This window comes from Megalobrama amblycephala, linkage group LG8 (genome assembly GCF_018812025.1).
Source record: "Megalobrama amblycephala isolate DHTTF-2021 linkage group LG8, ASM1881202v1, whole genome shotgun sequence".
Lineage (NCBI taxonomy): Eukaryota > Metazoa > Chordata > Actinopteri > Cypriniformes > Xenocyprididae > Megalobrama > Megalobrama amblycephala.
In genome coordinates, this window is record NC_063051.1 from 34,004,673 (window position 1) to 34,025,305 (window position 20,633).

A 20,633-nucleotide genomic window follows, 5' to 3' on the forward strand; every position below is an offset into this window, starting at 1 on the left:
TTTCTTTTGGGAAGCTGTAGCTGTGCCTAATTATATTAGGGCTGCCACTACTTTATATGAATTTAAAGCAGAACTAAGTAACTTTTTTTACCTTCATAAATAGTTTTCTACGTCCTTACGATGGTTAATTGACTTGTAGTGGTGTGTTTGAGGCGAGCACTAACCCCCTCTGTCTATGCCAGAAAACAGCACTTGCAAGTTGAGCTGCGCCGACCCGACACAATCTCGCCTCATGTTCATGTTCAAGCGAGAGTGACAAAATGCTTTACGGTAATTCAAAAACAATGTATATATTATGACTTTATAAGACAATTTCGAAAATTATCCACCTCCATCGAGATTTCTTGTTCTGTATTTGCAAAACTACTGCGTTGGTGAGCGTTAGTCATTGTAGTCCAGAGCTGTGCTTGGAGTATTTACGACAGTGTGATTCACTGAAGGAACCTGTAGCGGGAGCTTCGCAAATCTTACTGAGTTCCACTTTAAATCACAGCTTAAATGGGTTAGTTCACCCAAAAATGAAAATTATCCCATGATAATTTGGTGGAAGCTAGTTATTATACTTTTAAATATGGATATTTTTCTTACAAAAACCCATTGCTTCACTTCAGAAGGTCTTTATTAACCCCCCGGAGCTGTATGGATTATATTTATGATGGATGGATGCATTTTTTTGGGCTTCAAAACACGCCCTCCATTCACTACCATTATAAAGCTTGGTAGAGCCAGGATATTTTTAAATATATCTCTGATTGTGTTCGTCTGAAAGAAGATAGTACACCTATACACCTAGGATGGCTTGAGGGTGAGTAAATCATAGGATCATTTTCATTTCTGGGTGAACTATCCCTTTAAAACTTGTTTTTCATGGCTTTTAACCATTCACTGACTGTTTGACATGTCTTATTGTGGTGTGATGTGTTATTTTACAAATGATGTAAAGCAAAGCACATTGGTCAACAAGTGTTGTTTTAATTGTGCTATATAAATAAAGTGACATTGACATTAATAAAGGTTTAGGTTTTATAATTTTTTTTCACAAGTGCAAACAAAATGACACCTGAAAAAATGTGAACATTTTATTTTATATCAAGACTAACATTTTCACAGACAAAACACATTATTCCCACCATAAAAGGTGAAAAAGGAAGTTTATTTGCACATCCATGCCCATCTGCACTCCTACAGTATCCCTGAGCTCTTCGCGTGACGTCTCTTCATATTAAGACTGGTTCGTTGATCTGATCCATGCGGTCGGTACCCACTGTGGTTCATCCTGAGCTCTTCTCACTGCAGTCAGCAGCTGCACACATGCGGCCTGCAGACCGTCGTTTACAATCACATGATCGAAGAACTGACAGTAATGCTGTTCCATCTTGCGTCCAGCATCCTCGATCTCCTGAAAATCTTCATCCTGTCTCAAGAGAGAGAAAATATAGAGAACAATGGCGATACTTTAAAGACAGTAAACATAAACTGAAAAGTGAACACAGGTAAAGATGCAAGCTCACCTTAAAGGGTCGGCTGATGTAGTAATTTGTGATGATATGAAAGTTCATCCGTGTGCGTTTCATCTGCTCAACAGTTGGAGGCTTTATAAAGATGACATACGCCCTCAGCTCTGCCGTCCTCACTGACTCTAATGCCTGAAGGTCAAGAACACAGCAAGCAAAGTCAATCGTCAGAACAAGTTATAATTCAGAATAGACAACAATTATTGCTTCATTAATTTTATGAATTGTTCTTTGGAGGATTGTGAGTGGTTTGCCCATGCAAAACTTGTCATGATGCCAGGCCTGTTAGTGTGTTCTGGGTGGTTGCTGGCCTATTTCAAAAGAATCCACCAGCAGTGTGATACTCTGGTCTCCAGATTCAATTCAGTTCAATTCAAGTTCATTTGTATAGCGCTTTTCACAATATTTATTAATTCAAAGCAGCATTACAGAAAATTCTTGTTTCAATGTTACAACTGGGAAGTATTCCGTTATCAGCTGTTATATTTTCTTTACCTGGTTTATCATCTACTAGGTGAAAATCATAAATCTTATTGTTTAGAAAGATTATATCACACTTATTATCATTAAATAAACTAAAACTAAAACTATTAAAGCATTTTTGTAACTTGAAATAAAGCTGAAATAAAATAAAACATAAATATTAGATGAAAAATGTTGCCTAGGCAACTAACTGAAATAAGTTTAAGTTGAAACACTAATATTACTAACCAGTAATGAACTAACGCTGAAATAAAAAAACATATATAAAAATGTCAAGTACAACGTAATTACTAAAAATTTAACATTAAAATGAAAACTGAAAATATAAAAATAACAGATAATTGAAAAATATTAGTAAACAAATCTATGTTTAATATTTAGGGTTAGTCACCATGAAATCAAAATGGACAATTCTTATTTTGTTTTGTTTTGTTGTTGTTTTTTTTAATGGAATTTTGCAGTATTTATTAAAAATGATTTATCCATGCAGATCATAATTTTTTTAATTTATGTGCACTTTTAATCTTTAATAAATCAAAACAACTTCCCCTCCCACTTGCAGCGACATCTCTTCTCTGATGACGCGTTTACTGGTGCGAGGGCGGGACAACCTGTCACTCACATGACATCACAGTAATAGCAAACTGCAACCCTCCAATCAATTCCCAATGGACAAAATTAAGTCCCGCCCTACATTTTTTCTTGTTCAAGAAGCCGTTTCACTCGGATATACATCACAATAAGGAAGACAACACTATCACAAATCCCAGTTCATGCCAACTTTAAGGGTTTGTTCACATTCCTAACATTAAATATTATCAATACACATTAATGCAACTAATAACAACAACAGATAAATATATATTGCCAGGAGAAACTCACATGTGGCTCAATGTCAATCACACAGATCTTCCCACTTGCCAAAACATCTTTAATCGCATCCACACTAGTGCCATAGAGATGACCTCTCAACTCCCCAAACTCAATAAATCTGAGAAACAAAGAGGAAAAAATTATCACTGACCTATTTAGCATTAAGAAAAACATTTTTTTAGATTATAAAATCCCCCCCCAAAAAAAGTACATCAGGAAACATTATCTGTTCATGCACAGACTAGTATATTTAGAGCACCTGTGATTGCAGACCATGGTGTCAAACTGCTCTCGGCTGATAAAGTGATATTCTCTGCCAGATTCCTCATGGCATTTGGGTGGCCGTGTGGTATCTGAGTGGAAATAAAAGTTACATATCTTCAATATCAGTACAGTTGTTTCACATTAAAGTAAAATTTGGAGTATGAAACTCACGAGGAACAGCTCCTTGGTAGACCTTTGGATTGATCTCAATTAGCCTCCTGCGTAATTCATTCACCCCGACACCAGACGGACCTGATGGCATATCATACATTATAATGTGTGAGCAGGAATGGAGCTAGTACAAGATCAACACTATTCTAACGGTCAAAAATTTGGGGTCGTTAAGATTTTTTAATGTTTCTGAAAGAAGTCTGTAATGCTCACCAAAGCTGCATTTATTTGATCAACAAAACAGTAATATTGTGAAATATTATTACAATTTAACATAACTGTTTTCTATTTAAATATATATATAAATTATGTGGAAACCGTGATACATTTTTTAATGCATCCTTGCTGAATAAAAGGTAATCTAACTTACCGTAAATTTTTGAATGGTAGTGTATCATGGTTTCCACAAAAATAATGTCTTCAACATTATAATAAGAAGAAAGTTTCACAGTATTACTGTTTTTACTGTATTTTTGATCAAATAAATGCAGCCTTGGTGACCACAAGAGACTTCTTTCAAAAACATAAAAAAAAAACAAAAAAAACCCTTATTTTAAAATTTTGACCTGTAGTACATATATGTGTATTTTGCTGGCTGATTTTAGCCCACTCACCCAGCAGTGCTATGAGGCGGTGTGTGTGCCCCGGATGGTGCTGGTACCGCACCACCTCCTCATAAGGGTTGGCCAGAGAACTGTAACAGCTTGTGGGGCAGCGCATGGTGCAGGACTGGGACGTCCCAAAAGCCTGACCTCGCCGACGACGACAGAGACGCAGACTTCGTCGAAAACCAGCTGACAAGATAAGATGTACAAAGTATAATAGCACATTAAAAATGCAAACAGTCATATGATACTACAAAATTAGGAACAATTAATGAATATATGGTATGTGTTTTTTTTTTTTTACTAAACTAATATAATCAATGCATGTAATCTAAGAGTGATTTTACAACAAATAATTAAAATAACACTCCAAAATGAGTTTTGTCATCCCCAACCACCTAAATGGTCAATATGAAAAACAATCTGTACAATATGTAGTTTTTCGCCACTAGAGGTCGCCTATTCAAAACAAAGGCGTAGCTTGATGACGCCGAGATTGTGCGCGGAATCATGGGAGATGTCATCTTTACCTCACAGCCGGTGGAAAAGAATTCAGTGGGGCAGAAATCATGTTCGTGGATGAGATTATTAACGTTACTGTAGTATGAAGCAGAGCAGGACAGAGTGCTGTGAGAGCTGAACAAGGCTGCTGGAGCGGTTGGTAATGAGAGACGAGCGCGACACACGGCTCGAGAGCAGCAGAACTTTTATTATGACACAGTCACCGCTTCCGCTTCTTCCGGTCAAGCGTATGAGGGGGTAACGCAGCGCTGTTTATCATATTAGACACATCTGAGTGCTGAAAATGATGTTATAACGTTACTCTGTGCATTCACTTGGCAGCTGATATGAGACACTTGTTGCACACTGCAGTAAGCTAGATCGATATTACAATATCATTTTAATAAATGCTGGATGCTTGTGTTGTTAAATGGCATGCCATTAATTTTAAAACACATTCTATGATGGAGAGAATGTTGTATTACTGTTAGCTAAGACTACATGTGTTGAGCTATATAACAATGATTAGTTTTCTTTCTATAAACAGTTGTTCCCTTGTCTAATAAAACATTATATATTAAAGCATCTTTAGTGTGTCCGTGGTTTCTACAAAATAAAACAAAACCGAGGGTAACGCAGGTATGATGTCATTGATAGGCGACACATGGACATAGTCCATGTCCTGGATAAAATAGCTTATTTCTCTGGATTTAAACATTCTTGGAAACATCTGGGATAATTTAAGTATACAAGTCAACAAAATATATAAACTGTTCTAGTGGTTTTTGGATATATTAATTTAAAAATCGTACATATCGTGCCTTTAAATCATTAGTATCTACAACCAACTCGTAGATAAATCAACCAAAATTGCCTTCATCTGATCAGTGTTTGTGATGCTGTGAACCATCTAATCTGCTGTAGCAAATATAAACCAGTAAATCTTGTAATATCTGAGAGACACTCACTCAGATAAATCCCCTCAATGTTCGTGTTGAATTCGCTCTCCTCTGAAACACATCACAAGACACAGTTTATGCATATTTTAACAAATTCAGTGACTTAAAAAAATAAAATCAGCACAAGCAATGTCAATTAATATTAAACTTTATGATTTCTATAGTGATATATGCACACTCACCATCTTTTAGCTCTTCTTATGAATCATCATGAAGGAAACAGCAACACAAGTTATCAAAAGGCAACATTTTATAGTATTTAAAGATGCACTCAATAACATTTTGTGGCACACTTCATCTTTAACACCATAACACCATTAACATAATATTGCTATAGTCATAGAAATAGTTTAGGTTGGGGGTCAGTACTGTTAAACATCGACCCTAAACCTGAATTCAGTACATTTTTCTCCTGAAATGTTCAGGACTTACCTACCAGATTCAAACGCCTCCTCATCTGCGCACAGGGAACACAAACACACAGGTGTGAGTATAACAAGCATTATATAGATAAGATTTTAATACTCATTAAAATCAAACAAGAAAACTGACCTGCTTCAACACATTTTTCATCTATGGCAATCAGGTCATCCTCTGGGGGGGAAAAGAGGCAAAAAGAAAGATCAGCGATGAGTCTAAGGTCTGTTTCACACTGCAGTGTGTGAGCAAAGCAATAGTGTAACTAGTCTGTTTTCAGTTTCTAATACACAACTGAACTGCGACCCTATACAGAAAACAGTGATTTTTTTCAGGATACTACATTTTCCATTAAAAATGGACATAAAATAGTTTTCTAATTCACATGAGGAAGACCACATTTACATCCAAGAGTAATTAATCTATACGGAATGGAAATAAAACCTCAAAATTTCAAATAAATTTTGTTTTTTAAACTTTCTATATATCATAGAATTCTGCAAAAAAAAGTAGAACTGATAATAATATCTAACATTATATACAGTTGTGCTGCTTAATATTTTTGTGGAAACCATGAGGTAAATATTAAGCAGTACAGCTGTATATAATGTTAGAAATTATTATAATAATTATAATAGAAATAGTGCATTTTCACCATATTTTCTGCACCCACACTTCTTCTAAACTTGTATGTCCACTATATATTCAGGTGGGAAGTGTGAATACTGTAACCTGTTAATATGAGTTCTGAAACAAAGTCAAATTCAAGAACAGGGTTGTGTATTGCTAGACTCTTGACTAAATGCTCACCTTCATCCACTGTACTCACTGCAGGTTAGCATGGAAACAAAATATAACCAATACATAACAGTTGAATTAAACACATACTGAATAAATGCACATATTAAAGAATAACAGCATTTATACAGTTTACTCACAGGTTTTGACACAAGTGTGAGGTTGATAAGGCTGAGACCACCAAAACTCTTTCTGCTTCCTACAAACACACCCACACACACACACACACACACACACACACACACAATCACATTTTGGTTTTAAAATTGGGGACAGCAGTGATTATCAGCATAATCTCAAATCACATTCAAGTCAGCTGCCAAATCTCATCACATCATAGCCTATGCAGAACTGTAATTATTCTGTCGCAGACCTTTAACCCCGACTATTTAGAACTGACCTTTTCAGCAAGCTTGTGGAAGGAATGAGGCCAGCGCAGGCAGAGATGCTAGGTAGTTTTACAGCCTGCCACCAAAGGGTGTCTGACTGATCCACTATCTCTAATATATCTCCCTTCCTGAACACCATGCCGGCATCTGCGCAGGGAATGGAAGGGTCCAACTGGGGATTGTAGTCCACCATGGCTCGCACATACAGCTTGTGAAAAGAGAGCAAATGTCAAGCACATATATAGACACAGATCTATATAACGATTCCAAGCAACTGGATGCTTGATTTTTTTTTTTTTTAAAGGTGCCCTTGATTCAAAAATTGAATTTACCTTGGCATAGTTAAATAACAAGAGTTCAGTACATGGAAAAGACATACAGTGAGTCTCAAACCCCATTGTTTCCTCCTTCTTATATAAATCTCATTTGTTTAAAAGACCTCCGAAGAACAGGCGAATCTCAACATAACACCGACTGTTACGTAACAGTCGGGGTGTACGCCCCAATATTTGCATAATGCCAGCCCATGATGTTCCCAACATTATAAAAGGCATTAGACAAGGGCAGCCAGTTAACGTCTGGAGCTGCACACAACCGAATCATCAGACTAGGTAAGCAAGAACAACAGCGAAAAATGGCAGATGAAGTGATAATAACTGACATGATCCATGATATCATATTTTTACTGATATTTCTAAATTGTCTTTCTAAAAGTTTCGTTAACATGTTGCTAATGTACTGTTAAATGTGGTTAAAGTTACCATCGTTTCTTACTGTATTCACGGAGACAAGAGCCGTCGCTATTTTCATTTTTTAAACACTTGCAGTCTGTATAATTCATAAACACAACTTCATTCTTTATAAATCTCTCCAACAGCGTAGCATTAGCCGTTAGCCACGGAGGACAGCCTCAAATTCACTCAGAATAAAACTTTAACATCCAAATAAATACTTTACTCACATAATTCGAAGCATGCATGCAGCATGCATGACGAACATCTTGTAAAGATCCATTTGAGGGTTATATTAGCTGTGTGAACTTTGTAAATGCGCTGTAATATAGTCGACAGCTGGTGTGGCAGGGAGCACGCGATTTAAGGGGGCAGCGCCGAGTGTAAATCAGTGCATTGTTAATGATGCCCCAAAATAGGCAGTTAAAAAAATTAATTTAAAAAAATCTATGGGGTATTTTGAGCTGAAACTTCACAGACACATTCAGGAGACACCTTAGACTTATATTACATCTTGTGAAAGAACGTTCTTGGGCACCTTTAAATAATGATTAGCTCATCAGGTATTCCATTCTATTTCTGCTATAGACTAATCAAGTTGAAGTTTATTTGCTCACCATGGTTTGGTTGTTGACTGGCCTGTCAGTGATGGGAACCACCTTAAACATTATGGTTCCATGGGAGTGAGCCTGTGGCAGGAAATGAAGACACAAAATATTCAAGAATATTGATTTAGCATAGTATTCTTTTATTTCCCTTTAAATTAAATGAGAATAGCTTTGTGTTTTGGTAAAGTAGATCACTGGTTTGAGATAAGTAGAGTAATTTATTCTACTTTAGCAACCAAGGCAAAGTCTTATAAAATTATGGATATACAGTGGGTACAGAAAGTATTCAGACCCCCTTAAATTTTTCACTCTTTGTTATATTGCAGCCATTTGCTAAAATCATTTAAGTTAATTTTTTTTCCTCATTAATGTACACACAGCACCCTATCTATATAAGACCTTACAGCTCACAGTGCATGTCAGAGCAAATGAGAATCATGAGGTCAAAGGAACTGCCTGAAGAGCTCAGAAACAGAATTGTGGCAAGGCACAGATCTGGCCAAGGTTACAAAAAAATTTCTGCTGCACTTAAGGTTCCTAAGAGCACAGTGGCCTCCATAATCCTTAAATGGAAGACGTTTGGGACGACCAGAACCCTTCCTAGAGCTGACCGTCCGGCCAAACTGACCTATCGGGGGAGAAGAGCCTTGGTGAGAGAGGTAAAGAAGAACCCAAAGATCACTGTGGCTGAGCTCCAGAGATGCAGTCGGGAGATGGGAGAAAGTTGTAGAAAGTCAACCATCACTGCAGCCCTCCACCAGTCGGGGCATTATGGCAGAGTGGCCCGACGGAAGCCTCTCCTCAGTGCAAGACACATGAAAGCCTGCATGGAGTTTGTTAAAAAACACCTGAAGGACTCCAAGATGGTGAGAAATAAGATTCTCTGGTCTGATGAGACCAAGATAGAACTTTTTGGCCTCAATTCTAAGCGGTATGTGTGGAGAAAACCAGGCACTGCTCATCACCTGTCCAATACAGTCCCAACAGTGAAGCATGGTGGTGGCAGCATCATGCTGTGGGGGTGTTTTTCAGCCGCAGGGACAGGACGACTGGTTGCAATCGAGGGAAAGATGAATGCGACCAAATACAGGGATATCCTGGACAAAAACCTTCTCCAGAGTGCTCAGGACCTCAGACTGGGCCGAAGGTTTACCTTCCAACAAGACAATGACCCTAAGCACACAGCTAAAATAACGAAGGAGTGGCTTCACAACAACTCCGTGACTGTTCTTGAAAGGCCCAGCCAGAGCCCTGACTTAAACCCAATTGAGCATCTCTGGAGAGACCTAAAAATGGCTGTCCACCAACGTTTACCTTCCAACCTGACAGAACTGGAGAGGATCTACAAGGAGGAATGGCAGAGGATCCCCAAATCCAGGTGTGAAAAACTTGTTGCATCTTTCCCAAAAAGACTCATGGCTGTATTAGGTCAAAAGGGTGCTTCTACTAAATACTGAGCAAAGGGTCTGAATACTTAGAACCATGTGATATTTAAATTTTTCTTTTTTAATAAATCTGCAAAAATTTCAACAATTCTGTGTTTTTCTGTCAATATGGGGTGCTGTGTGTACATTAATGAGGAAAAAAATTAACTTAAATGATTTTAGCAAATGCCTGCAATATAACAAAGAGTGAAAAATTTAAGGGGGTCTGAATACTTTCCGTACCCACTGTATATAATGGACATGTCTTGCTGGTCCAAAGTGGTTTTGTGCTGGTCTAGCCAGTAGACTTGAATAGTTCAATGAAAAAGCTGGTAAAGCTAGTCAAGCTGGTCTTGCTGGTGAAGACAGTGTAACAGATGCCAGCTGGCAAGAGGTGTGCAGGTGAACCTCACTCTCCTGGCCTCAAGAGACACACTAGCAACTGACACTTATTAGCCTGCTTGCCTCCCATGCCAACTGTTGCCGTTTGAGCCCTGCTCGATGTAGGCCGAGCAGGACTGGTCACATTGGTGCCGTGACCCGGAGGGGATTGAGGTTTAAAAGGATGAGTGTCAAGAAGGCCAGCTGCTATGAGCTGTGACAGAATCAGTTATACTAGCTAAACTGCAAGAGGGGACAAAACTTATAACATATACTCATAAGAGTGATAGTGTGTACTAACCAGAATTTGTATGATCTGTTCAGGTTCCAGTCCAAACACAGGTTGACCATTTACCTCCACGAGCCTATCTCCAGCATGCAAAAGACCTTCAACAGGAAGCACATAAACAAAAATGGAGACTCTGTGAGACATGTAATATAAATATCGAGTGTATACAGTATGTGAGTATGGCACATCAGAGACACAACTAGAGGAGAGAGATTCAGAAATAAACAGTACAGTCAGGGAACCCTCACCACTGCGGTCAGCCAGTCCTCCATGTATAACCCGAGCAATGTATATTTCCCCTGTCACGTCATCTCTCCTGATTGTTGCTCCCTATATGTTAGATGAAAGCAGATATCAATCTGCAAATTTCTACAAGGCTTCATTCAATTTGTATGAAGCACAAAACATGCATTCATCAAACATCATTGCTACATCTGATGGGAGTGGCATGTCAGGAACATTATTCAATGACAAACTGAACTGTAATGCTACATGAAGGGAATGAAGAAACAGTCAAAAGAATAATCAAATAATTAAGAAGAGAAATTATGATATGAGAAGGGATAAAGTCATGGAGATGATGAAGATGTTAACCCAATGAGAATGACCAATAAAAAAACAAAACAAACCAATGCATCACTTCCAAGCACTAATGTGAAAATGGCAACATCAAGGCCTGGTCGTGAGTGATGACATATTAGATGAATACACACATATTAAATATTTGAAAGACCTGCATGCTTGAGACAGCCAGAATCTGAAAGGATGTTCATAACGTGGAAAAGTGAAGGTAGCCTTATTCTTTTTTCTTGTTTTTCTTCTTCTTCTGGTTAAAGAAACATCCAAATGTGCTGCTGTTCACTTTGTGGTTTTGAGCAGGGCTGGACGTCAAGGACCCATTGGTCATCCAGTGCTTTACATCATCTTGTCTCCTTTGAGAAGATAGCGATGGCTTTGTTTTGGGATTAAAGGATCTCTGCTTTGATAGCACTGGCTGCTCCAGCAGAGAGATAGCAGATGAGTAAGAGGAGGAGGAGGAGGAGCAGGAAGGACAATGAGAAAAGCGAGAGGAAGAGGCAATAGCTGGACTGGTGGGAACACTGAGCGATCTGCTACCTATCCGATTAACCACTGTTCTTGTAGTCTCAGTGCAATGTGGAGATACTGAAGTTGTGTTGCTTGTGGATACTAGTTCCTGGAGCTTCTCTATTACATGCGTTAGTATTGTCAAAGCTTGAGAATTCTCCTGCACACTCTCAGATATGCGTTCAGTAGCAGCGGCCATCCTCTCACCAAGCAGGTGGACGTTTTCAGAACTGCGCTCCATGCAGCTGGTGGCCTGCTGCAACGTACTCTGCAATTCAGCCAGACCTTCCTCCTTTTCCAGCCTTGTATGGGAGCATGTGATGGTCTCCCTTACCCGATGACAGTGCATTGGGCTTGGGGGAGCAGTTTGGGCATGAGGGGTTGTTCTCGAAGGTTCTGGAGGAGGATGATAGCAGCAAGATGATGAGGAAATCCATGGGGAAGGTTGGGAGAATGTATGTGGCACAGAATTACCAACATCACTCTCCTCCCCACTGTCTAAATCCTCAATCAAGTTGTCTTCAGAGAAAGAATGAGAAATGAATGGTGAAATGGATGAAGGCAAGAAAACAAAGAACACTAATTAGATAATGCTTTCAGCATACAAGTTGCAAATCTTGGTGAAAGTAGTAAGGGGAATCTCCAAATCCACAGTTTTGGTCCTTACCAATCACAACTGAGCTACAGACACAAGGGGTGGAGCAGCTGAGGCTCTGTTTCCATAATGCATTGCTCTGTCGGCAACTGCCAAAAGTGTTGCAGAGATGTGCGGCGGTGGGAGCAACAACACTTGGGGACACAGTCTCAGTGGATATGGAACCACCCACCCGGGGACCTTCCAACTTGGCATCTAAGCCTCCATCCAGCTGTCCCCCAGCTGAGAAGAATCCACAGTGGGTTGCTTGCCTTAAAGTTTCCCAGTGGCTTTGAAACCTTCTTCCAGTTCTGGTCTATCCATGACAACACACAGCTCATAGTTACCAAACAGAAAACTTTACAAGATCAGCTATTAGTGAGATTTAAAAATAAATAAAGTAACGAACAATCTAATATATAAGAAACATAAGAAAGACATTTTTAAACCATTAGCAGTCTTTATCGCTGTACCTTTTTGCCATGCTTATCTGAAAGAAAGGCTCCAGCATTGTACATTGAAAGAGCCAAAATAAATCACAGGACAGGTCAGTAAAAGCAAGTCTTAGATTTGCCTGCCACTCCTTTTTCTGGTCATGCTCACCAGAGGCTGATTGTTTTTGACTAAGCAAACAATCCTCATGACTTCCTCATCTTCAGGCAGGTCTTTAGGCAGTGCTGGTAGATCTGGCTCATAGTCCCTCAGACTTACTGTGTCATGAGCTGAGAGGAGAGCCTGAAAAAAAACAAAAAATGTGGTTTCTATTATTTTTAAGATTGACAAAACATTCCACACAACTAATTGAATACTGAAAGTGTCCATCTTTAAAAACTTCTAATTAAAAGAGACATAACAACAATGTCTACCAACATCTATCGGTCCGTAAAGTCTGGTCTAAAACATTATGAAAATGTCTGGCCTGGGACTTCAAAAAGGTTCTGATAAGTAGAGAGTGATGGCCAAAACACTAATGACTTTGCCCGTCTAAACCGCTTATTGTTTAAAAAACATAATTGTGTCTTTAGAAAGAATGCTCACCTGAAAGTGGGGCTTACTGAGGAGGGCATACAGTTCTCGAGCTTCATTTGAGGGGTTTGGGACTGCAAGCAAGTCAGACAGAACCTAGAGTGCCAAAACAAGAGTAATGACTTATTAGGAAATCAAAATGTATTAGTACAAAAGTTGGAGTCAAGACCAGACTCCTTAAAACCAAAACCTCTAACAGACCCTCTAATGCTGCTTTTCCACTGCATAGGATGGCTCAGTACGGAACGGTATGACTCGCTTAAATAGTGGTTGAAGTTCCAAGCGAGCCGTACCAATACTAAATGTGATGTGTAAACACTGTAGATCACTGATTGGTCAGAGAGAATTGTCACTACGAGCGCCATTGGATTTGAAACACGAAACACCAAACCCGCTAGATTTAAATAACAGCCACCACAGTATCATTTGTTCGCAAAACAACTTGCTTTAAACGACCCTCGGACACAACTTGAAAAAAGAAATGGCTGTATTGTGGTCAGTAGACGAGGTGCAGACTCGTTGGTAGACAAGGAACGGATCTACGGCAGTAGAGGCGGTGCAACTATAACGATCAGTCTATAACTAAACTGCAGTGGAAAAGCAAACCGAAAATAAAGTGAGCTGAGCCGTGCCGTACCGAGCCGAGTAGTACCACGAAGTGGAAAAGCGTCATAAGACAGGGATGGCAACTCTGACACTTGAGATTCATTGTCCTGTAGAGTTTAGCTCCAATCATAATCAAACACTCCTGCCTCTAATTTTCAAGTAATTCTAATTACTTTGGTTAGATTAGATGGACAGTGGACTTTGAGGGCCAGAATTGCCACCCCTGCTCTAAGACCTAGATCCAAACCAATACCAGACCCCAAAGGCCCAGACCAACACTAGGCCTCATAAGCCCAAGATTCAGGCTAAAACCTAACCCCAAAGTCACAGACTGGAGTCAAGAGATCTTAAGACCAAGACCACAAGATCAGGACTCCGACTGGTACAATCTGCAATGTTTGCAAATCCTGAGCCACACTAAGAGATAAAGCTTTAGAGGTCATGTTTTGAATATTTTAACTCCATCAAGAAAGTATAAACACAGCACATGGTATGAGCAGACCAAACAATGGTGAAAATTAAGGACAGTGAAAGTAGAGCTGACCTGTAGTGAGAGTCCAGAAGAATAGGAGAGATATGGCCTAGCTGGACCCTTTATGTGCCTCTGTAGACATTCATACACCTTCAAAGAAAAAAAATAGATGATGAACCCTGAACTATAACTATAATTCTGTAAGTGTATAGGATGGACTCTACCTTTAGTAGGGACTGCAACCAGGGGGCGTTGAGGAGACTGTGCAATAATTCAGCTCCATTTATATCTTTATTGACAGAACCCCTCACCTCAGCAATCACATATGCTAAGATCTGTGTCAGACCTGGAACATACAAAGCAAACACCTCCAGAACTTAAAGCTTGTTGGAAACATGCCAGTTACATATGATGCTGGATGGCTTCTTTAGCAGCTATAGTAGGGATAATATTAGCATGTTGCTAATCAGCTAGATAAAACTAAAATTGAAGTTGGCAGCTTACAAATTTAAGTAGTTACTTGTATTGCAGCTTATTACCTTTGTCTCCCATCTCCAGTGGAGCTGACCGTTGATCAGTCTCCACGTCTGGTCTCATTGTCAATCCAGGAGTGTTTTGGGATTCAGGGAATAACAGAACGATGCACTGACCCTCCTCATATACAACTGCAAGAAAAAGCACATGAACTCAAGTTCAACTGCTGATCAGTTACATCCAAGTGAATTGTAAATTCAATAGAACTTTCATGTTTCACAAAAACACGTAAACTTAAGTATACCATAGAACCATTGGCACCGATGGTCTCTATGATCTACTTAAACTGCTTTTGAGAAATGCAGTATATAACTTTTTGTAGTAAATAAAATTCATGTTTACAGGTTTACCTTACTTCAGTGGTTAATATCTGACACATAATGAGTTAGTTATGCACTTAAAACCTTTACAGAGAAATAATGGTGGTTGTTTAGGGTGGTGTGGCTTAAAGATCAGGGCTGGTATCCAAAAGTTTGTAGGTTCAAACTCAATATGGATCATCATTGTGCTCTTGTGCAAGGCAGTTAATCCTAGTTTGGTCCATTGGGACTGTCCTTGTCATTAGTGTACTATATGTTACTCTGGATAAAAGTGTCAACGGTATATGACACATTTGCATAAGGGCCGATAACCCAAAGGTCCTATAGGTTCCAAAATGGAAATCCAGAAATCCAAGAATGGAGGAGGTCCATAAATGCCCTTGTTACAGTTTTGACCTTGAGCAAAATACTTAAGTACAGGTTACTCCAAAGGACCTGTCCTGGTCCTAAGTGGCTTTGGATAAAAACACATCTGCTACATAAACAATAACCCAAAGAACACATGGAAGTGCGACATATATTTCTTAACAGGATTTGTTATGAACACTGCAGGTAAAGACACTGGATATTAGTTTGCAGATCTTTAGAACAATATAGGTGCACCTAATTTCAGACTTTATGACTTAAATGGGTGTGACATAAAACTGTATTTTCAAATATTCTTCTTTCTGAAAGTTACTGTCCTTTTAAAAGTAGTTTTAACTCAGTGTTTCTGTATTTGAGTTCATTTGCATAGCCAAATCTGATTCTTGACTGCAGGATATGTATAACATTTACACACAGCATTGCTGAATCCAAATGGAACATCCCAAGAATACACACAAGGAAGGGTTTAATGATTACAGTGAATAAACAGCCTACTACATTTGTCCCGCAGGGAGCTTCCTCATAGATAAGCCCAGAAGGCAAGAACCACAAACCCACATCCAGACAGAGAGACTTAGAAGCAAATCCTGTTTACTCACCTCCCTTTTCCCTCACGTTCAGTTCGTCTTCTCAGTTTAGATCCCAGTTTAATATTTAACACACTGACGAGCACACTGAAGAGGGTTTAGTTTGCATGATGATGGTCAGTTTTAACTTACTCAGAAATGATGGTATGAACAGAAGGAATAACATGGATAGTATTCCATAACAGAGCACAGAAAAGTCCTCTTGGAAAAAAGAAGCGTAATCCCTCTCTATCCTGCTTAATCCCTCACAAGCAAATGAGTCAGCTGGGGAGAGAGAGTGTGTAGGAATGTGAGAGAGGAAATTAGAAGAGAGGGATTGGATAGTCAGGATGTGACTATGAGTGAATTTATCTCCTTTCATATTCTTTCAAACGTCATTCTGTCACAAAACTCCTTTAGTCTTTCAGCTATTGATTCATAACACATAATCACACACAACACAATCAGTGCCACATTCTCACTATCACACACATTCGGTGATTAAGATTTAATCATTCCTCACCCACTGCATAAGATACAGAACACCTCTCTCTCTCTCTACCGCTGACCCACTCGCACACAGATGATGATCCCACACTGAATACATCCTGTATCACGTACACACACACGTACATGGGATGTAATCCTCTTGATTATAAGAGTGGAGTGAATGACACACTCTGACTTGTTTTTTGATTCTCATCACACTGCACTGTTTTCACATTATACCTTTTACAATAACACGGTACATGACCTGATCAGGGCTATAGTTGTCACAAGGGGTTTATTTTAGAAAAAAATATATACTAATATTTTGTGCTAAGTATACTACAAATATTTTTTACATGTTTATGTGCTTAATAAAAATACTCTGCAATTATTTGTTTAGTATACTAAACAACTAATTTTGTACTTTAATTGTGCAGAAGCAGTGCTGAGATCCAACTAAAGATATACTGAAGTATATTTGATTGTGCTAAAGTGGAACTATTGCAAGTATACTTCAAGTACACTTTAAATATCTTGCATTTAAAGACTGATGTTATCACACTATTCTTATTAATATGACATTAAAACACTTTTTAGTCATAATATTAAGACATGTGCATTGTGCAATAAAGAGATACTCCAAATAAAGATTAATTATAATTTTATATCAGCAAGTCTTAAGTGATATGTCAATAAATATGTTAATGGTTTTGAAGTATACTTAGTATGAAATAAATGTATTTTAAATAGATTTTGGTATAGGTTTTTTCCTAGGGATGATTTGAGCCAAAATTTTAGTTGTATAAACGCTTGCTTTAGTGAGTTTATTATTTTCTTATTTTACACTGCCCTACAAAAGTTTGGAAACACCCCTGGCAAAGTGTGGTTTTGGATGATATCAGCATAAATCCTTATAATTTTTTGGTCCAAATACATTAAAGTAACTTGACATTATCATTGAAGACCAGCAATAATAATTTTCATTTTGATTACATAATAATGGCAATATATACAGTGGTGCTCAGAATTATTGGCACCCTTGGTAAATATGATCAAAGATGACTGTAAGAATAAATCTGCATTGTTTATCCTTTTGAGCTTTAATTCATAAACTTAGCAAAAATCTAGCCTTTCATTGAAGAAAAAGAATTGAAAATGGGGGGAATGTCACATTATGAAATAAATGTTTATATCCAAAACATGTTGGCCACAATTATTGGCACCCTTTTATTCAATAGTTTTTGCAACCTGCTTTTGCCAAGATAACAGCTCTCACTCTTCTTCTATAATGCCTGATGAGTTTGGAGAACACCTGACAAGAGATCAGAGACCATTCCTTCATGCAGAATCTCTCCAGAACCTTCAGATTCCAGCTCCATGTTGGTGCTTCTTCTCTTCAGTTCACTCCACTCATTTTCTTTAGGGTTCAGGTCAGGGAACTGGGAAGACCATGGCAGAAGCTTCATTTTGTGCTCAGTGACACATTTTTGTGTTGGTTTTGATGTTTGTTTTGGATCATTGTCCTGATGGAAGATCCAACCATGGCTCATTATAGGATTTCTAGCAGAAGCGGTCAGGTTTTGATTTTTTATCTATTGATATTTGGTAGAATCCATGATGCCATGTATCTGAACAAGATGTCCAGGACCTCCAGCACAAAAATAGGCCCACAACATTAAAGATCCAGCAGTATATTTAACCGTGGGCATGGGGTACTTTTTATCCATGTGTGCACCAAACCCATCTGGTGGGTTTGCTGCCAAAAAGCTCTTTTTTTAGTTTCATCTGACCATAGAAGACAACTGAATATGCTGGAGATTGTTTCTGGATGAGAGCAGAGGATTTTTCTTGAAAACCTCCTGAACAACTTGTGGGGATGTAGGTTCTGTTTGATATTTTTTTTTTATCGCTTTCTGAGACTCAAGACTCAACTAATCTCTGCAATTCTCCAGCTGTGATCCTTGGAGAGTCTTTGTCCACTCAAACTCTCCTCCTCACCGCGCATTAGGACGATTTAGACACACGTCCTCTTCCAGGCAGAATTGTAACATCTTTAGTTAATTGAAACTTCTTAATTATTGCCCTGATAGTGGAAATGGGGATTTTCAATGCTTTAGCTATTTTCTTACAGCTACTTTCTACATTGGGAAGCTCAGCAATCTTTTGCTGCACATCAGAACTATATTCTTTGGTTTTACTCATTGTGATGAATGATTAAGGGAATTTGGCCTTTGTGTTTGCTCATGTTTGTACTCCTGTGGAACAGGAAGTCATGGCTGGACAATTTCATGTTTATGATCACCCTGGTGGGCTAAAAAAAATGTAAATATGACTGGGAATATACTTTAGAGATATTTTACTCATAAAAAATTATGGCCAACAAGTTTTGGAGAAAAACATTTATTTCGTAATGTGATTTTCCCCCCACTTTCAATTCTTTTCCTTCAATGAAAGGTTCGATTTTTACTCATTTTATGAATTAAAGATCAAAAGGATAAACAATGCAGATTTATTTTTACAGTCATCTTTGATCATATTTACCAAGGGTGCCAATAATTCTGATCACCACTGTACATGTCAAAGTCAGACATGTCCCTTTGCCAGCTGTGATGCCTGGTTACTGGTTTAAACTTGGCCCAGGTTTGTAAAAGATTTTTGGGTCAGCACACCTTAATAGCTTCAACAATTGATTGCCAATTAAGTTTAGAATACAATGAACCAATCAGAACCCAGTTTAGATCAGATAGCTGCTAATGGTGGATATTTTGATGAATCGAAAATTTAAGTTTTTTCTATGTATAAACTGTTTATGTAATAAAATATGTTTTCGTAGTTTGTGTTGTCCCTTATCAGTGCAAAATTATCACAAATTAAAAAGGATTCATGCCAGTATTGTCCAAAACCCCACTTTTCTAGGGCATTTCCAAACTTTTGGAGGGCAGTGTATATTAAATTCTATTTTTATTGTTATTTACTTTGATTTAATAAATCAATAATGTAAAGTCATTAAAAGTAGTGAACCAGACAATGAAATTCTGTCATTATTTCCACACCTGTGTCATGAGAATGACAGAAAAGGACACTAATGACTTTGTCAATGACAATGTTGTTTCTTTCTTTTGTGATCTGCAGAAGAAAGATATATATACAGGTTTGGAACAACTTTTTGTGGGTGAACTATCCCTTTACATGGCACCTAGTCATTGATGCAGCATATTTCTTTCACTTCCATTTGCAGTTTGAAACATTTATTGGGACTTCAAACAGTATCAAAAAGAAAGTCTGTTTAACACAACATTGTTATTCTGTTGGGCAGATGCCCATCAACTCATCTCTGGGTAAAATGGACTTTTTAATATATTGAAGGACCTTATGCTTAAAAATGATATATACAGGCATTAGCTGATTGGGGAAAAACCGTTTTCCATTTTCATGATTTGTTACCTCATATCATCCCTCTCTCTACTACCCTAAAATCAGTTTAAAGTAAAAAGGATAAACAAACGTTGATCCTAACCCTTTAAGGCCAGTCTAAAGCAGTCGTTCCAAAGATGTGTCAATATTCGTCCATTGACGAGGCTGAAACAGAAATATTAAAATGCAGCAAACCAATTAATCAGACATAGGATAACAAATAAATAAGCTTATCAAATTTCATAAGAGAGTACAAACACTTGCATCCAATCAAATTCTAATACAAAGCTATTTTGCAGATTATGCCAGCAAAATATTCTCATTTTCATTTAATTAACAGTTGATAATGAAGAAGTTTTTGCCACCTTGACAGCTCAAAGCTGATACTTCAGTGGAAACAGACAAACAGAAACTTTTTCATTCTTAATCAAAGGTTTCTTGAGAAAAAACAGTTTTACCAGCATTTTTCGATGGTCCACTTTAGACATTCTACTGACTATAAGTACCTTTGCAACATGTCAAGTTGCTCTACTAACCTTAACAGTCTACTAATACTGTAAATATAGTTAGTTGACATGTAGTTGCAAAGTTATAGTTAGTAGAATGTCTAAAATTGAACCATCGAAACAAAGTAACTTTTTTTAATTCCAACCCCCCAAAAAGTTTTGGAAACAGCTGTACTAAAGGCCAAGTAGAAGAGTCAAAACAACAGA

At 38.1% G+C, this 20,633-nt stretch overlaps 1 protein-coding gene across 3 annotated transcripts; it reads right to left on the reverse strand.

The window, feature by feature from the left end:
• Positions 1 to 827: 827 nt before the first annotated feature.
• mpp4b (MAGUK p55 scaffold protein 4b) lies at positions 828 to 16,747 on the reverse strand. 3 transcript variants are annotated; one of them, XM_048200806.1, is made up of 22 exons: positions 16,051 to 16,747; positions 14,771 to 14,896; positions 14,456 to 14,577; positions 14,304 to 14,381; positions 13,166 to 13,249; positions 12,731 to 12,862; positions 10,656 to 10,737; positions 10,420 to 10,505; positions 8,323 to 8,394; positions 6,986 to 7,182; positions 6,726 to 6,784; positions 6,598 to 6,615; positions 5,923 to 5,964; positions 5,807 to 5,827; positions 5,553 to 5,564; positions 5,380 to 5,421; positions 3,920 to 4,099; positions 3,306 to 3,386; positions 3,130 to 3,223; positions 2,880 to 2,988; positions 1,512 to 1,646; positions 828 to 1,414 (listed from the first exon to the last, which is right to left on the reverse strand). In XM_048200806.1, the coding sequence occupies exons 2-22, from the start codon at positions 14,826 to 14,828 to the stop codon at positions 1,223 to 1,225; spliced, it is 1,896 nt and encodes a 631-aa protein (XP_048056763.1). In that variant the 5' UTR covers positions 14,829 to 14,896; positions 16,051 to 16,747; the 3' UTR covers positions 828 to 1,222. The 3 variants fall into 3 exon arrangements, with proteins under 3 accessions (XP_048056763.1, XP_048056761.1, XP_048056762.1); XM_048200804.1 differs by having other exon boundaries at positions 5,553 to 5,567; positions 16,051 to 16,746; XM_048200805.1 differs by lacking the exon at positions 16,051 to 16,747 and having other exon boundaries at positions 5,553 to 5,567; positions 14,771 to 14,952.
• Positions 16,748 to 20,633: the final 3,886 nt, after the last annotated feature.